Genomic DNA, 19,606 nt, shown 5'->3' with positions numbered 1-19,606 from the left:
CACTGTACCTGCTTGAATTTTGGAGTATCCTGCACCCTCATCCCTGTCTCCTGTTCAAGTACTGCAATAAAACTACAAAAAGACACCCCTAGACTGAGCCTGTCGGTTTGTCGGTGTGATGTGGAACTAATATCTGGGCCTGCCAGCCTCCAAACAGGTAAGTGAGAATCATCTAATTCCAGTGGCCCCTCCTGGGGCTATCGCTACTTAATTATTATTTTTGATAATACCATTATTACCTTAAGTTCTTGTGGAGCCATGATGACCGCTAAGCTAGAGAGATGGCTGCAGGAACAGGTGGTGTGCGTCTGATTAGACTGTCTAGTTTTGCATCCTTCATCGGACCAGCCATTATTTTTGGGGTCCCAAAATGCACAATGCAACTTGTAAAAGCGAAGTTGAGGCTGAAAGAAAAATGGTCAAACATTTCAGAGATCAAGATGGGAGCCAATGAATGAGAACCACACATCAAGGTTAATAATCTCTGGTGAGAATTGTTGTGAAATGGACTACTACTACTGACCTTGATTTGGGCAAGACTGAAAATCACTGGCTCACTGAATTCTTCTTGAGCATGGCCTGTGATGGCTCCAGATACCACCCTCGAATTAATAGAAACAAGATCATTCTCTTCAGGGTCTCTTATGTTTTCTATAAAACCCCCATTTATGTATGATGCAAGGTCTTTGTAGGCTATCAAAACTGCACCATCTAGGAAGAAAAAGACTTGTTGTATAAACAATCTTTTGTCCATTTCTACCACCAATATACAATACTTACTCAAATCAGATGAAAGGTTTAGCACTGGGAAACACTTTTTGATAGATAAAAAGTGCATTTTATATACATCTATATAGATCAGACCAAAATGAGGGACAAATGAGGAGGAATGAGGGACAGAGGGACATTGCTCCAAATCAGGGACAGTCCCTCCAAATCAGGGACAGTTGGGAGGTATGGATCTGGGGGCAGGGAGTGGTTAGTGTAGCAGTGGGTGTGACCACCTGTGCTCTAGTTCTGAGGCAGCTCCCCTGCTTCCAGGGAAAATGTTCTGGAAGAGGGGCAGGGCCTAGGACTCGAGTGGCAGGCAGCTCATGTGGGAGCACTGACCAATCTCCAACTGGAATTGGCAGGGGGCAGGCCTCCTATATAAGCTGAGGTGGCAGACTACTGCAGGCCTCTGGCCTAGTAGCAGCAACCAATCAGAGTCAGCATAAGAGGCTTAGCAGAGTGGGATCTATTGAACATAGAAGAAGATGTGACAAGAAATTAATGTGCTTCATTATAAGTTTTGTGCAGGAGGGAAGGATCTCTACACAGTCATGGGTGACGTCCTCGTCTTTACACAATTATTGATAAGGAAGTCCTGGGAGCAATAGTCTGTAGGAGTTATGCAGAGGAGGAGCAATAGTCTGCATGGTGATGCCCGGAAGAGACTGTAGCTGTTATACATGCTCATCATTTCTTCAGGTTTAAACTAACATCTAATCTATAAATATAATGGCAAAGTATTTGATCTATAGGCATCCCATATACCCCTTTTCCCAACCAAGTTATACCCCCTAATAAACAAAAACAAAACAAAGCAAATGACTGTTCATTGTCTCTGAGGTGATATATGAAGGTCTGGCAGCAGGTGATTTGGTGGATATTTGTTACTAGTGGCAACTACACTGCTACATTTACAAAGTGTCATATGCTTGCAATGTATATATTTTGACAATCATTTTGCAGTGTGTGTGGTTAGCTGTTAATGACAGCATTGAGTATTTTGTTCTCAGATTAAGCTGAGATGATCCTGTGTGTCTAAAGCAGATTAAAACAAATAATGCAGTTATAAGTTCATTAAAGCATTTTTTTAATTATGTTAGTGAAACAGTTATGATATTAGCTTCTAATAACCTTATTTTTTAGATTTTCAACAGTGTTCCTGGTAAAGGGAAAACCGCACTAAAACCGAACCAGTAAGGCTCTATAGCAAGGCATATGAGCTGGCATGCTAACAGGTGAATATAACAGATGGCTGACCCCATTAGTGTGCTGCTTCCCCTCACTGTCCAATCAGCAAGTGGGGGGGGCGGGGGGGGGGGGGGGGCTGGTCAGTCTTGCTGCTGGACAAGAACCAAAAACGAAAATGTATTTTATTGGGATTTTATGTGATAGACCAACACATAATTGTGAAGTGAACAGAAAATTATAAATGGTTTTCAACATTTTTTACAACAAATATGTGAAAAGTGTGGCTTGCATTTGTATGGCATCCCCCTGAGTCAATAATTTTTAGAACCACTCTCGCTGCAATTACAGCTGCAAGTCTTTTTGGGGGTGTCTCTACCAGCTTTGCACATCTAGATAGTGACATTTTGACCATTCTTCTTTGCAAAATAGCTCAGGCTCTGTCAATTGGATAAAGAGCATCTGTGAACAGCAATTTTCAAGTCTTGCTACAGATTGTCTTTTTTTTTTTAAAAAATCAATGTTTATTGTAGACAAAGGATATAATGTACAATAGGATATGTGGTACAATGCATTATTACAAGTTATCAGAAATATCATTGGGAAGAATATATTAAACTTAGGAAGGTGTAACAAGAATTAAGCAAAAACAAACAACAAAAGACGAACAACAGGGGCACCTAGCCCTGAAAGTAACCAAGTGGTTATATAATCATTAGACATGTGCAGAGTAAAATATTTTGTTTCGGAATTTCGTTTTCGTCTGAAAACTTAATTTATTTAGTTACTCCCGAAATTCGTTTTTATTTATTTCGTTTTTTGTTCAAAAATTGCATTCGTTCGAAAATCCACATGAATTACGGTCTAATCTGTCTTGGAAGGCTTATCGTGTCTGTCGAATGTATAAAGAAGATTCGACGGAGCTAACTATATAGCATACTTTAGAACACTATTAAAGTCTATGGGACTCCAACGTTCAAAATCTAAAGTGCTAATTTTAAAGGCTAATTTGCAAGTTACTGTCCTAAAAAGTGTTTGGGGACCCGGGTCCTGCCCCAGGGGACATGAATCAATGCAAAAAAAAGTTTTAAAAACGGCCATTTTTTCGGGAGCAGTTATTTTAATAATGATTAAAGTGAAACAATAAAAGTGTAATATTCCTTTAAATTTCGTAGGGGGGGGGGGTGTCTATAGTATGCCTGTGAAGGGGCGCATGTTTCCCGTGCTTAGAACTGTCCCAGCACAAAGTGTCATTTATGCAGGAAAAAAAGTCCTTTAAAATCACTCGCAGCTATTATGAATTGTCGGCTCCGTAATACAGAGAACACTCATTGAAAGTCATTGATAAAAAAATAAATAAATAAATAAATAAAAAAGCGTGGGGGTCCCCCAAATTCAATTACCAGGCCCTTCAGGTCTGGTATGGATATTAAGGGGAACCCTGCCTCAAATTTAAGAAAAAATTTGACGTGGGGTTCCCCCTAAATATCCATAACCAGACCCTTCAGGTCTGGTATGGATATTAAGGGGAACCCCGCGTCAAATTTAAAAAAAAATTGACGTGGGGTTCCCCCTAAAAATCCATACCAGACCCTTTATCCGAGCACGCAACCTGGCAGGCCGCAGGAAAAGAGGGGGGGACGAGAGAGCGGCCCCCCCTCCCCCCTGAACCGTACCAGGCCACATGCCCTCAACATTGGGAGGATGCTTTGGGGGTCCGTGACCCCTCAAAGCACCTTGTCCCCATGTTGATGAGGACAAGGGCCTCATCCCCTCAACCCTGGCCGGTGGTTGTGGAGGTCTGCGGGCGGGGGGCTTATCAGAATCTGGAAGCCCCCTTTAACAAGGGGACCCCCAGATCCCGCCCCCCCCTGTTTGAAATGGTAAGGGGGTACAAAAGTACCCCTACCATTTCACAAAGAAAGTGTAAAAAATGGTTAAATAAAACAAACACACTTTTGAAAAATTCCTTTAATAAAAATAAAAAAATTAAAAAAAGATTCCAGCGGCGGTAATCCACTCTTGCTATCCAGCAACGGACGGTCATCTCTCCAGCGATGTCTCACCTCATCCAGCGCAGCGAATACATCCTTCTTCTGTCTCCTCCACGGAGACACTGCAGGCATTCCGGCGGCTGACGTTTCTTATATACGGAGGGCGGGGCCACCCGTCACCTGACCCCGCCCCCCTCTGACGCAAGGGGAAACCCGGGGTTCCCCGTGACGTATGGGTGACCCCGCCCCCCTCTGATGTAACGGAAACCTGCCTGTGTTACATCAGAGGGGTGCGGGTCACCCATACGTCACAGGGAACCCCGGGTTTCCCCTTGCGTCAGAGGGGGGGGGGGGGTCAGGTGACGGGTGGCCCCGCCCTCCGTATATAAGAAACGTCAGCCGCCGGAATGCCTGCAGTGTCTCCGTGGAGGAGACAGAAGAAGGATGTATTCGCTGCGCTGGATGAGATGAGACATCGCTGGAGAGATGACCGTCCGTCGCTGGATAGCAAGAGTGGATTACCGCCGCTGGAATCTTTTTTTTATTTTTTTATTTTTAATAAAGGAATTTTTCAAAAGTGTGTTTGTTTTATTTAACCATTTTTTACACTTTCTTTGTGAAATGGTAGGGGTACTTTTGTACCCCCTTACCATTTCAAACAGGGGGGGGGCGGGATCTGGGGGACCCCTTGTTAAAGGGGGCTTCCAGATTCTGATAAGCCCCCCGCCCGCAGACCTCCACAACCACCGGCCAGGGTTGTGGGGATGAGGCCCTTGTCCTCATCAACATGGGGACAAGGTGCTTTGAGGGGTCACAGACCCCCAAAGCGTCCTCCCAATGTTGAGGGCATGTGGCCTGGTACGGTTCAGGAGGGAGGGGGGACCGCTCTCTCGTCCCCCCCTCTTTTCCTGCGGCCTGCCAGGTTGCGTGCTCGGATAAAGGGTCTGGTATGGATTTTTAGGGGGAACCCCACGTCAATTTTTTTTTAAATTTGATGCGGGGTTCCCCTTAATATCCATACCAGACCTGAAGGGTCTGGTATGGATATTTAGGGGGAACCCCACGTCAAATTTTTTCTTAAATTTGAGGCAGGGTTCCCCTTAATATCCATACCAGACCTGAAGGGCCTGGTAATTGAATTTGGGGGACCCCCACGCTTTTTTATTTTTATTTTTTTTTTTTTTTATCAATGACTTTCAATGAGTGTTCTCTGTATTACGGAGCCGACAATTCATAATAGCTGCGAGTGATTTTAAAGGACTTTTTTTCCTGCATAAATGACACTTTGTGCAGGGACAATTCTAAGCACGGGAAACATGCGCCCCTTCACAGGCATACTATAGACAACCCCCCCCTACGAAATTTAAGGGAATATTACACTTTTATTGTTTCACTTTAATCATTATTAAAATCACTGCTCCCGAAAAAATAGCCGTTTTTAAAACTTTTTTTTGCATTGATACATGTCCCCTGGGGCAGGACCCAGGTCCCCAAACACTTTTTAGGACAGTAACTTTCAGAATCTTTTCTCTCTGTCAAATCTTTTTTCTCTGTCGAATATTTTCTCTATATAATCTTGGACTAATAGAGGTAAGGTTAAGCACATTCGACCACAGGTTCTATAGACACAGATTGTTGTCAGAGTCATGTCGAATCTCCTATTCTATATCGAACTGTTGTAACAATGAAAACGAAAATAAAGCATTTATTTATGTCGGATCTTTTGTTTTTCGGATTTTGTGCTTTCGTTATCGTTTGTCAAAACGAAAACGAAAATAGCTGAAATTCGGACGAAAATGCATTCGGACGAAAACGAATGCACATGTCTAATAATCATCAAGGTTACCCTATTTGGTTAGCGTGCTGTAGTTTCCCTATCATTACATCACAATGTGCTTGACTGCTCTGGGAGCCACTGTACTTCTTAGAGTATTTCCGCTATATTGGTATTGGTCAAGTGTAAAGGTCTTAGGGAGCCTTGGCGGTAATAGGGAGTGCACTAGTCAGGTTGCCATTTTGGAGAATAATGTTTGCTGTCATAGGTTGGGTACGCGATGATGTCTTTGGTTAGTTGCCTAATATCTCTAGATTAGTTGATTTCCTGAGGGATTGCGGTCACCGGACCACTAGCAATCCACAGGTGAAAGGCAAATCTAGTAGAAATATTCCGTGTTCAGGTTGGTCAATTGAGTCGGTGGGGAAAACCTGTTAGGTCAGTTGAGTGGAAGGGGAGAGGGGTCCTTGGATATAGAAGCTCCTCGCGGGAGAGAAGTGTGATCGTGGATATAGTAAACAGGAGGGGATAAAAGGCCAAGGGAAAAGGGGTTGAGTAGTATCTCAGTCTATGTAAAGATGTATTATTTGGACTTGTAGTGTAAGGCGTGTGTAAAGGGATAGGAAAGGAGAAGTGGCGGGGTAGCTGAAAGGAGAAAAGGGTGGAGTTTTCCTCCTTCTCTTACCTGACATCATGTTCCCTCATGTATCACTGAGACAGTAGCTGGGAGTATTCATCAGCCATTTGGAAGTGATGCCAGCAAGACCGAAGATTTCCTAAATTTGGTTGGCGTGTCATTGGCTTGGTGCACTAAATCCTCCATTTCTACCAATTTATTAATGCGTCTGATTCTGTCCGCAATGGTTTGGGGGTTTGGAGGACTTCCAGAGAGTTGGGATACACATTTTTGCAGCGTTTAAGAGGTGTAAAGATAATGAGTGTTGATAATCTTTTATTGGGATGGCAGAGTGGTGTAGCAGTATTTGGGCTGGGGTAAATTCTATTTGATAGGTGGTAATTAGAGTAGTGAGGCGGTTGACCTCTTTCCAGAAATTTTGGAATGAGGGACATGACCACCATATGTGGAGGAATGATCTGTCTTCGTCAGAGCATCTCCAGCAGTTGGAGGTAATAGTAGGGAAGATATTGCATAGTCTAAGCCCCTGTACACACGGTCAGAGATTTCCACAACCAAATCCGTCGGATTTTGTCTGTCGGATTTTGTCCGTCGGAACTTGTCCGAAACTGTTGCATACACACGGTTGGGCCAAGTTGGCGAACAATCCGATCTTTCAGAACGTGATGACATAATTTCGTTACGATGGTACTACGTTCAGCCAATAGCTTTGATGTAGGAATTTGATCTGAGCATGCGTGGCACTTGGTCCGATGAAAATGCTCTACACATGATCGGATTAGGTCAGTCCGGCCCAGTTGGTCGGGAAATATTTCCAACATTTTGGAAAATTGGGTCGGACGGAGATTCGGACGGAATCAGTCCGATGCATACCACACACAGTCGGATTATCCGACGACACGGTCCGATAAGACGCAATCCGACAGATTATCCGACCATGTGTACAAGGGCTCAGGGGGGTCTTGTGCCACCTAGAAAAGACTTTGAAGCTATTTCCCTATGCAGGTATATTGATTGATCCCCTGTGGATATAAGTATAGATATTTTCCCATTCTCCATCTGAGAGGTTAATCAAGAGTTCCCTTTCCCAACCACGGTTTGCTTTACTGGATTTGGGGTTGTGGTCAGAGAATAGGATAGAATATATGTCTAAAATAAAATGTCTTTGCGGTTCTTTTTTGGTACAAAGCACTTCAAAAGGTGTGAGTTGTCTAGCATATTCGGAGCGTGTTTGGGGGTGAGTGAGGAAATTATGGAGTTGGCAGTACATCCAGAACGGGCAGTATTGTCCAGACATCTGCGTAGACAATGTGGGTAGGGTCATAAAAGTATTCCTGGAGAAAAAGTGTTCTGCCCTCATATCAGTATGGGGCCAGGTATCTGAAAGGAATGAGTCTGATAGGCCTGGTGGGAATTCCGGGTTGTTACGGGTGGGGGTTAGTGGACCCGGTGAAGAGGAAATTTGGCATTTATGGCATGTTTTCTGGAAGATTTGTAATCAATGGGTGTTGTTTGCAACCTGGTTAAACATACATTGGGGCGGTCTAGGGTAGTTGCTGTATTGGTATTGGTATGCATGCATTTTCGACGTTTGTCCATGCTTTCGTTTGTGTATGAACATTCCAATCTATTTTGCTCGACAATTGACATGCCCAATAATATTTGGCAATATCTGGGAAACCTATGCCACCTTTTAATTTGGGTAGTGTTAATCCCTTGCCGCCAAGCATATGCAGATGTGCGTAATCAGTTATACCGGGATGATGCCCACAGCTGCAGGTACTGTTTTTTAGAGCGGGCTCTAGATCGGCTTTCCGGATATAACAACTGATGCGGTTAAAAGCTGCTCTGCTGTTATACCGGAGGAGCGGGAGGGGACGCCCCCCTCCCACCACTCTTACCGGGCTCCCTGATCGAACATCCACCGCTTCTGGCGGCTAGGGACAGACTGGAATGAAGCCGTAAGCGGCTTCATTCCAGCCTCCTAATTGTAAACACGGAAGCCACGTCATGACGTCACTTCCCGTTTACTCAACTGCCAATGGCTCCAGTTTTAAAAAAATATATAGTATTCAGAATCGCTGAAAATGGCGATCTGAATTCTTTGAAGTGCAAAGGAGGGATTGGAGGTCCTTTAGACCCCCAATCCCTCCTTAAAGAGTACCTGTCACCACCTATTACTGTCACAAGGGATGTTTACATTCCTTGCGACAGCAATAAAAGTGATCAAAAAATTATTTTTTTAAAACAATTTATTAATTTTTAAATAAATAAGAATTTTTTTTAAAGCTCCCCCATTGCCGTGAGCTTGCGCAACAAAGAAAACACAAAAGAAAGTTGCTCCCGCATATGTAAACAGTGTTCAAATCACACGTGTGAGGTATCGCCATGATCGGCAGAGCAAGAGCAATAATCCTAGCACTGGACCTCCTCTGTAACTCTAACCTGGTAACCGGAATTTTTTTTTAAAGTGTTGCCTATGGAGATTTTTAGGTACTGTAGTTTGTCGTCATTCCATGAGTGCATGCAATTATAAAGCGTCACATGTTTGGTATCTCTTTACTTGGCGTAACATCATCTTTCACATTATACAAAAAAATTGGTCTAACTTTACTGTTTAGTTTTTTAAAAATTCATGAAAGTGTCCCTTTTCCCAAAAAGTTGAGTTTAAAACACCACTGCAAGAACACTATGTGAGCTAAAATATTGCAACAATCGCCATTTTATTCTCTAGGGTCTCTGCTATATATATATATATATATATATATATTGTGTGGGGGTTCCAAGTAATTTTCTAGCAAAAAATACGGATTTTAACTTGTAAACACCAAATGTCAAAAATAGGCTTAGTCATGAAAGGGTTAATCTTTCGAAGTTAAGTCTTGGACGCCCTTTGCTGCACAGAAATTCTGTACAGGTTCTGCGGTATGAAGCAAAAGAGGCTTGTGGCAATTTTATAGGGATAGTTTTATAATAATCTTGGGAGGATGTTCATTTTGATTATTGACGCCCTCCCAAACCATGAGAAGATGCCTGGCGACCATGACTTCAGGTCATTCTGAAAAGTGTTAAAGGATTGGGAGATAATTTTTGGTATATAGTTCAGATAACTGAGATGTCAGTGGGAGTCCAAGATAGGTGATCGAATCTCGATTCCACCTGAACAAAAAGTTCGTTTGACAGTGCACTAGGGTCTCATTTGTAGGGAGATATTCAGAGCTTCTGATTTTATGAAGTTGATTTGTAGGTTAGTCAAAGTGTTAAACGTAGTGACTCTTGAAAAAGTCACGTGTCCAGTGACGCAACTAGTCGAGAGGAGGAGCCTGTGACGTTACCAGCAGTGTTTTGTGTACACTGTCAGCGTATGAGGAGATTCCAGCGTTATACTGTATGCAACTGATCATTTCATATGCGATCTATCCTGCGGGGAAGCGTGTGTGAGGTTCACCCTAACTAAATAGGGATCACTTTATTATACTATCTGCGCAATGGTCTTGTTTGTTCTTTGTTTTTCATGTTATGAAAGCCTGCTGAAAGTTGGAAGTTCATCCATGGGAATTAGCAGTGAAATTTCTGAATGAACTGTCCGTTACTCAGAAGTAGGGATGAGCCGAACCCCCCCCCCCCCCCCCCGTTCGGTTCGCACCAGAACATGTGAACGGGCAAAAAATGTGTTCAAACACGCAAACACCGTTAAAGTCTATGGGTCACGAACATAAATAATTAAAAGGGCTAATTTTAAAGGCTTATATGCATGGTATTGTCATAAAAAGTGTTTGGGGACCTGGGTCCTGCCCCAGGGGACATGTATCAATGCAGAAAAAAGTTAAAAAAATTGACGTTTTTCCGGGAGCAGTGATTTTAATAATGCTTAAAGTGAAACAATAAAGGTGTAATATTCCTTTAAATTTCGTACCTGGGGGGTGTCTATAGTATGCATGTAAAGGGGCGCATGTTTCCCGTGTTTATAACAGTCTGACAGCAAAATTACATTTCTAAAGGAAAAAAAGTAATTTAAAACTACTTGCGGCTACAATGAATTGTGGGTTCGCAATACACATAAAAGTTCATTGATAAAAACAGCATGGGGATTTCCCCACAGGGGAACCCCGAACCAAAAAAAAAAAAAAAATGCGTGGGGATCCCCCTAAATTCCATACCAGGCCCTTCAGGTCTGGTATGGATATTAAGGGGAACACCAGGCTAAAATTTAAAAAAAGAATGGCGTGGGGTCCCCCTCAAAATCCATACCAGACCCTATGGCTTTCCCCGTGTTGTCAGAGGGGGGCGGGGTCAACCATTTACTTAAACAGGGTGATCCCGCCCCGCTCTGACTGTTCTAAATACGGAAAACATGCACCCCTTTACAGCCATACTATAGACACCAGCAGGTACGAAATTTAAAGGAATATTACACTTTTATTGTTTCACTTTAAGCATTAATAAAATCACTGCCCCAAATAACGGCCATTTTTAAAACGTTTTTTTTTGCATTGATACATGTCCCCTGGGGCAGGACCCAGGTCATCAAACACTTTTTATGACAATACAAAGCATATACGCCTTTAAAATTAGCACTTTTTATTTCTCCCATAGACTTTTAAAGGGTGTTCCGCGGCTTTCGAATTTGCCGCGAACACCCAAAATTGTTTGCTGTTTTGACGACTGTCGAGCAGCCAATGTTTGAGTCGAACTCATGTTCGACTCAAACATAAAGCCCATCCCTAGTTGCCACAGAGGTCACCTGTTATCCAAATCTCCCTCCCCCATATGTATATCCTTTTTCCTTTCTTCTATTCTTTTTTTTACTTCCCAATTATCAAACCTTACAATTATGTCCTTTGGAATCTCCATCGGGATTCCCTTCGGTCTGCCACACATAGCGTTTTGCTTTTAGGCCAAAATTTTAAATTTTGGTCTCATCTGACCAGAGCACCTTCTTCCACATTTGTTGTGTCCCTAGGGTTGCCACCTGTCCGGGATTCACCCGGACAGTACGGGTTTTGAAACATGTGCCCGGGTCTCTGCCCGCGTGAGACCCGGGCACATTATTCACTTCAGACCCACCAGTGGCTCCCTGTGCTGAACTGTGCCATGTCTCCTCGAGTCTGCAGCACCATAGCGTTGGTTGATTTCTGCTGCTCAGCTGTCTAAGTGCAGGACAAGGGTCGGGACAGAGAGGCAGAGGCGGAGCCTCCATGGTGCTCTCCTCGAATCCTCTGGCTGCCTGTAGAAGGGACAAGGAGGTGGGCGGAGCCTCCCCATTCCCTGCTGCTCTGAAATGTGTGCAGAGATTGCACTGACACTGGAGCCCAGCTTGTAAAGGCAAGTTTTTGCCATGTCAGGATTTCAAAGTACACTCACCTCTCCTCCTCCCACCATACACTATACATACATACACCCCCCACCATACACTATACTTACAGTTCTGCAGCCTCTCTCCCATACTCCATCCATCCATATAGTTCTCTCTCTCTCCGCCTCATACACCATGCATATATACAGTCCCCCCCATATATACAATTCTCCGCCCATCCACTGCCCTACTGACACCGTCCACTGCTCTACTGACACCGTCCACTGCTCTACTGCCACCGTCCACTGCCCTACTGCCACCGTCCACTGCCCTACTGCCACCGTCCACTGCCCTACTGACACTGTCCACTGCCATACTGACACTGTCCACTGCCCTACTGACAATGTCCACTGCTCTTACACCGTCCACTGCTCTACTGACACCATCCACTGCTCTACTGACACCGTCCACTGCTATTACACTATCCACTGCCCTACTGACACCATCCACTGCTCTACTGACACTGTCCACTGCTCTACTGACACTGTCCACTGCCCTACTGACACTGTCCACTGCCCTACTGGCACCATCCACTGCTCTACTGACACCGTCCACTGCCCTACTGACATCATCCACTGCCCTACTGACACCGTCCACTGCCCTACTGACACTATCCACTGCCCTACTGACACTATCCACTGCTCTTACACCATCCACTGCTCTACTGACACTGTCCACTGCCCTACTGACACTGTCCACTGCTCTTACAGTGTCCACTGCCCTACTGACACCGTCCATTGCCCTACTGACAACGTCCACTGCCCTACTGACACTGTCCACTGCCCTATTGACACTGTCCACTGCCCTACTGACACTGTCCACTGCTCTTACACCGTCCACTGCTCTACTGACACTATCCACTGCTCTACTAAAACCGTTCACTGCCCTACTGACACTATCCACTGCTCTTACACTGTCCACTGCCCTACTGACACCATCCACTGCTCTACTGACACCGTTAACTGCCCTACTGACACTATCCACTGCTCTACTGACACTGTCCACTGCTTTACTGACACTGTCCACTGCTCTTACACCATCCACTGCTCTACTGACACTATCCACTGCTCTACTGACACCGTCCACTGCCCTAATGACACTGTCCACTGCCCTACTGAAACTGCCCACTGCTCTTACACCGTCCACTGCCCTACTGGCACCATCCACTGCTCTACTGACAACGTCCACTGCCCTGCTGACACCATCCACTGCTCTACTGACACTGTTAACTGCCCTATTGACACTATCCACTGCTCTACTGACACTGTCCACCACCCTACTGACACTGTCCACTGCTCTTACACCGTCTACTGCCCTACCGACACCATCCACTGCTCTACTGACACCATCCACTGCCCTACTGACACCATCCACTGCTCTACTGACACCGTCCACTGCCCTACTGACACTATCCACTGCCCTACTGACACTATCCACTGCTCTTACACCGCCCACTGCTCTATTGACACCGTCCACTGCCCTACTGACACTATCCACTGCTCTACTGACACTGTCCACCGCCCTACTGACACTGTCCACTGCCCTACTGACACTGTCCACTGCTCTTACACCGTCTACTGCCCTACTGACACCATCCACTGCTCTACTGACACCGTCCACTGCCCTACTGACACCGTCCACTGCCCTACTGACACTGTCCACTGCTCTACTGACACCGTCCACTGCCCTACTGACACTGTCCACTGCCCTACTGACACTGTCCACTGCCCTACTGACACTGCCCACTGCCCTACTGCCACCGTCCACTGCTCTACTGACACTGTCCACTGCCCTAATGACACTGTCCACTGCTCTTACACCGTCTACTGCCCTACTGACAAAATCCACTGCTCTACTGACACCGTCCACTGCTATACTGATACCGTCCACTGCCCTACTGACACTGTCCACTGCTCATACAGTGTCCACTGCCCTACTGACACCATCCACTGCTCTACTGACACAGTTAACTGCCCTACTGACACTGTCCACTGCTCTACTGACACAGTCCACTGCCCTACTGACACCATCCACTGCCCTACTGACACCATGCACTGCCCTACTGACCATGCACTGCTCTACTGACACTGTCCACCACCCTATTGACACTGTCCACTGCTCTTACGCCGTCTACTGCCCTACCGACACCATCCACTGCTCTACCGACACCGTCCACTGCTCTACTGACACCGTCCACTGCCCTACTGACACCATCCACTGCTCTTACACTGTCCACTGCTCTACTGACACCGTTAACTGCCCTACTGACACTGTCCACTGCTATACTGACACCGTCCACTGCCCTACTGACACTGTCCACTGCTCTTACACCGTCCACTGCTCTACTGACACTATCCACTGCCCTACTGCCACCGTCCACTGCCCTACTGCCACCGTCCACTGCCCTACTGACACTGTCCACTGCCATACTGACACTGTCCACTGCCCTACTGACAATGTCCACTGCTCTTACACCGTCCACTGCTCTACTGACACCATCCACTGCTCTACTGACACCGTCCACTGCTATTACACTATCCACTGCCCTACTGACACCATCCACTGCCCTACTGACACCGTCCACTGCCCTACTGACGCCGTCCACTGCCCTACTGACGCCGCCCACTGCCCTACTGACGCCGTCCACTGCCCCACTGACACCATCCACTGCTCCACTGACACCGTCCACTGCCCTACTGACACCATTCACTGCTCTACTGACACCATTCACTGCTCTACTGACACCAGCCACTGCTCTTACACTGTCCACTGCCCTACTGACACCGTCCACTGCCCTACTGACACTGTCCACTGCTCTACTGACACTGTCCACTGCCCTACTGACACCATTCACTGCTCTACTGACACCATTCACTGCTCTACTGACACCAGCCACTGCTCTTACACTGTCCACTGCCCTACTGACACTGTCCACTGCCCTACTGACACTGTCCACTGCTCTACTGACACTGGCCACTGCCCTACTGACACTGGCCACTGCTCTACTGACACTGTCCACTGCTCTACTGGCACTGTCCACTGCCCTACTGGCTCCATCCACTGCTCTACTGACACCGTCCGCTGCTCTAGTGACACCGGGCACTGCTCTTACACTGTCCACTGTCCTACTGACACCATCCACTGCCCTACTGACACCATCCACTGCCCTACTGAAACCATCCACTGCCCTACTGACACTGTCCACTGCTCTTACACTGTCCTCTGCCCTACTTGCACCATCCACTGCCCTACTGACACCATCCACTGCTCTACTGACACAGTGCACTGCTCTATTGACACCGTCCACTGCCCTACTGACACCGTCCACTGCCCTACTGACACTGTCCACTGCCCTACTGACACCGTCCACTGCCCTACTGACACCGTCCACTGCCCTACTGACACCGTCCACTGCCCTACTGACGCCGCCCACTGCCCTACTGACGCCGCCCACTGCCCTACTGACGCCGTCCACTGCCCCACTGACACCATCCACTGCTCCACTGACACCGTCCACTGCCCTACTGACACCACTCACTGCTCTACTGACACCATTCACTGCTCTACTGACACCGGCCACTGCTCTTACACTGTCCACTGCCCTACTGACACCGTCCACTGCCCTACTGACACTGTCCACTGCTCTACTGACACTGTCCACTGCCCTACTGACACCATTCACTGCTCTACTGACACCATTCACTGCTCTACTGACACCGGCCACTGCTCTTACACTGTCCACTGCCCTACTGACACTGTCCACTGCCCTACTGACACTGTCCACTGCTCTACTGACACTGGCCACTGCCCTACTGACACTGGCCACTGCTCTACTGACACTGTCCACTGCTCTACTAGCACTGTCCACTGCCCTACTGGCCCCATCCACTGCTCTACTGACACCGTCCGCTGCTCTAGTGACACCGGGCACTGCTCTTACACTGTCCACTGTCCTACTGACACCATCCACTGCCCTACTGACACCATCCACGGCCCTATTGACACCATCCACTGCCCTACTGACACTGTCCACTGCTCTTACACTGTCCTCTGCCCTACTTGCACCATCCACTGCCCTACTGACACCATCCACTGCTCTACTGACACAGTGCACTGCTCTATTGACACCGTCCACTGCCCTACTGACACTGTCGACTGCTCTTACACTGTCCACTGCCCTACTGACACCATCCACTGCTCTACTGACACCGTTAACTGCCCTACTGACACTGTACACTGCTCTACTGACACTGTCCACTGTGCCTACTGACTCCATCCACTGCCCTACTGACACCATCCACTGCCCTACTGACACCAGCCACTGCTCTACTGACACCGGCCACTGCTCTTATCCTGTCCACTGCCCTACTGACACCATCCACTGCCCTACTGACACCATCCACTGCCCTACTGACACCATCCACTGCTCTTACACCGTCCACTGCCCTCCTGACACCATCCACTGCCCTACTGACACCATTCACTGCTCTACTGACATGGTACCACTACTCTGACACCGGCCACTGCTCTTACACTGTCCACTGCCCTACTGACACTGTCCACTGCCCTACTGACACCGTCCACTGCCCTACTGACACTGTCCACTGCCCTACTGACACCAGCCACTGCTCTACTGACACCATCCACTGCTCTACTGACACAGTGCACTACTCTACTGACACAGTGCACTGCTCTACTGACACAGTGCACTGCTCTTACACCATCCACTGCCCTATTGACACCGTCCACTGCCCTTCTGACACTGTCGACTGCTCTTACACTGTCCACTGCCCTACTTACACCATCCACTGCTCTACTGACACCGTTAACTGCCCTACTGACACTGTCCACTGCTCTACTCACACTGTCCACTGCCCTACTGACACCAGCCACTGCCCTACTGACACCAGCCACTGCTCTACTGACACCAGCCACTGCTCTACTGACACCAGCCACTGCTTTTACACTGTCCACTGCCCTACTGACACCGTCCTCTGCTCTACTGACACTGGCCACTGCTCTTACACTGTCCACTGCCCTACTGACACTGTCCACTGCTCTACTGACACTGTCCACTGCTCTTAAACTGTCCACTGCCCTACTGGCCCCATCCACTGCCCTACTGACACCGTCAACTGCTCTACTGACACCGTCCACTGCTCTACTGACACCGTCCACTGCTCTTACACTGTCCACTGCCCTACTGACACCATCCACTGCTCTACTGACACAGTCCACTGCTCTTACACCATCCACTGCCCTACTGACACTGTCCACTGCTCTTACACTGTCCACTGCCCTACTGACACCATCCACTGCTCTACTGACACCGTCCACTGCTCTACTGACACCATCCACTGCTCTTACACTGTCCACTGCCCTACTGACACCATCCACTGCTCTTACACTGTCCACTGCCCTACTGACACCATCCCCTGCCCTACTGACACCGTCCACTGCCCTACTGACACCGTCCACTGCCCTACTGACACCGTCCACTGCCCTTACACTGTCCACTGCCCTACTGACACCGTCCACTGCCCTACTGACACTGTCCACTGCTCTACTGACACTGTCCACTGCCCTACTGATACCGTCCACTGCTCTACTGACACTGTCCATTGCTCTACTGACACAGTCGGACAAAGTTGTTGGAAAATCTGATCGTTCGGAAACAGGATGGCATTCGTTCTTTCTGACAGGACCACGTTCAGCCTTGTATTCAATAGCTTTGCTCTCTTACTTTGATCTGAGCATGCCAGGCTCTTTGTCCAATCGCAATTCTCTACAGATCATGTAGTCGGAAAATTTTATATCCAGCTCTCAAACTTTGTTGGTCGAACAAAAGTCTGGTGGAGCCCACACACGGTCGGATTATACGACAACACCTTCCGATCGGACATTTTCCATCAGAATGTCCGACCGTGTGTACAAGGGCTAACAAACCTCTGAGGGCTTCACAGAACAGCTGTATTTATACTGAGATTAAATTACATACCGGTGGACTCAATTTACTAATTAAGTGACTTATGGAGGCAATTGGTTACACTAGATTTTAGTTAGGGGTATCAGAGTAAAGGGGGATGAATACAGATGCCACACTTTTCAGATATTTAGTTGTAAAAAAAAAAAACTGAAAAATATTTATCATTTTTCTTCCACTTCAGAATTATGTGCCACTTTGTGATTGTGTATCACATAAAACCCCAATAAAATACATTTACATTTTTGGTTGTAACATGACAAAATGTGGAACATTTTAAGGAATATGAATACTTTTTCAAGGCACTTTATACCTTAAAGCCTAGATTGGAAGTTTTAGGATAAACCACATAATTTGCACTGCATTACCTAGGCCAGATAAAATGACCACAGCCAAAAACAACTGCATAATGAAAGCATTTTTGGGCACCATCATACATAATACAACGGTAGGACAAATGCTGAATAAGTCTTACTTCACCTTTTTCTCCACTGACCAGAAGGCAGGGCACCTCCAGCTTGTTCCCTCCTGTCATTAGGCTGAGAGCATTATCACTAGAATTACAGATATCAGAGGAAGCTTTCATGGAAATATCTGGTGACCAAAAAAATAAGCACAAACACTAGGGCTAATTTAAAGAAAGGCAGCAATGTACAATAAACTGCAGCAAACATTTAAAGTGGATATTTACCCACAATAACTTAATAAAAAGTCATATTCTTTTGCAAGAAACACACATTTCACATTAATAATTATACTACCAAAATCAGTGTATGTTTAAATTGCCTGAAGTATTGATCCCGTTTCTTCTGGATGGAGGCTGCCATTTTTCTGAAGCCTAGAGCCCCTGAGCAGCATAAAATCTTTAGGCTGTCAGCCGATCGGCCTCTATGGCTCTGCTTTTTGGCACAGTGCTGAAAAATAGAGAGCAACTGAGCATGTGCAGAGAAGGGTGAGACAGTGTATTAGTGGATTTTAACCAGTTCAGCCCTGGAAGAATTTACCCCTTTCCTGGCCAGAGCACTTTTCACGATACGGCACTGCACCGCTTTAACCGACAATTGCGCGATCATGCGACGTTGCACTCAAACAAAATTTACATCCTTTTTTTTCCACAAAAAGAGCTTTCTACTGGTGGTATTTGATCACCTCTGCATTTTTTATCTTTTGCGCTAAAAATTAAAAAAGAGTGACAATTTTGAAAAAAAAGCTATATTTTTTACTTTTTTTGCTATAATAAATAACCACAAAAAATATATACATGTTTCTTTCTCAGTTTAGGCCGATATGTATTATTCTACATATTTTTGGTAAGGAAAAATAAATAAAAAAATCGCAATAAGCGTATATTGATTGGTTTCCGCAAAAGTTTTAGCATCTACAAGATAGGGGATAGATTTATGGCATTTTTATTAGTCATTTTTTTTTAATTAGTAGTGGCAGCGATCTGCAATTTTTATCATGACTGCAACATTATGGTGGATACAGTGGACACTTTGACATGATATTTTGGGACCATTGTCATTGATACAGCGATCAGTGCTGTAAAAATGCACTGATTACTGTATAAATGACACTGGCAGGGAAGGGGTTAAACACTGGGGGGCAATCAAGGAGTTAAGTGTGTCCTAGGGAGTGATTCTAGCTGTGGGGGATGGGCTACCACTGACATTACAGCGATCACTGCTCAGGATGACAGGGATCAGTAGATCCCTGCCGTGTCAGTAGGCAGAACAGGGAAATGCCTTGTTTACATAGGCATCTCCCCATTCTGCCGCTATGTGATACGATCGCGGGACACAGGCGGACATTGAGTCCGAGGGACCCGGGGGCATGGTCACGGAGTACGCGGCAGGCGCACACGCACACCCACAATGCTGCGTCTTAAAGGGGATGTACAGGTACG

General features: G+C 46.4%; 1 protein-coding gene across 1 annotated transcript in view; it reads right to left on the bottom strand.

The window, feature by feature from the left end:
• The window catches only part of LOC143960990 (adhesion G protein-coupled receptor E3-like), a 130,423-nt gene that overhangs the window by 53,949 nt on the left and 56,868 nt on the right, over positions 1-19,606 (bottom strand). Inside the window, exons 9-11 of the mRNA XM_077470082.1 lie at positions 18,181-18,294; positions 524-711; positions 240-404 (exon numbers count right to left, since the gene is read on the bottom strand). Of these exons, the coding sequence (XP_077326208.1) occupies positions 240-404; positions 524-711; positions 18,181-18,294 (467 nt within the window). The remainder of the gene's footprint in view (positions 1-239; positions 405-523; positions 712-18,180; positions 18,295-19,606) is intronic.

Source organism: Lithobates pipiens, unplaced genomic scaffold (assembly GCF_037356315.1).
Source record: "Lithobates pipiens isolate NorthernLeopardFrog02 unplaced genomic scaffold, aLitPip1_a1.2 Scaffold_8, whole genome shotgun sequence".
Taxonomy (NCBI): Eukaryota; Metazoa; Chordata; class Amphibia; order Anura; family Ranidae; genus Lithobates; species Lithobates pipiens.
The sequence above is the reverse complement of the archived record's forward strand: the minus strand, read 5'-3'. Positions and strand labels throughout refer to the sequence as shown.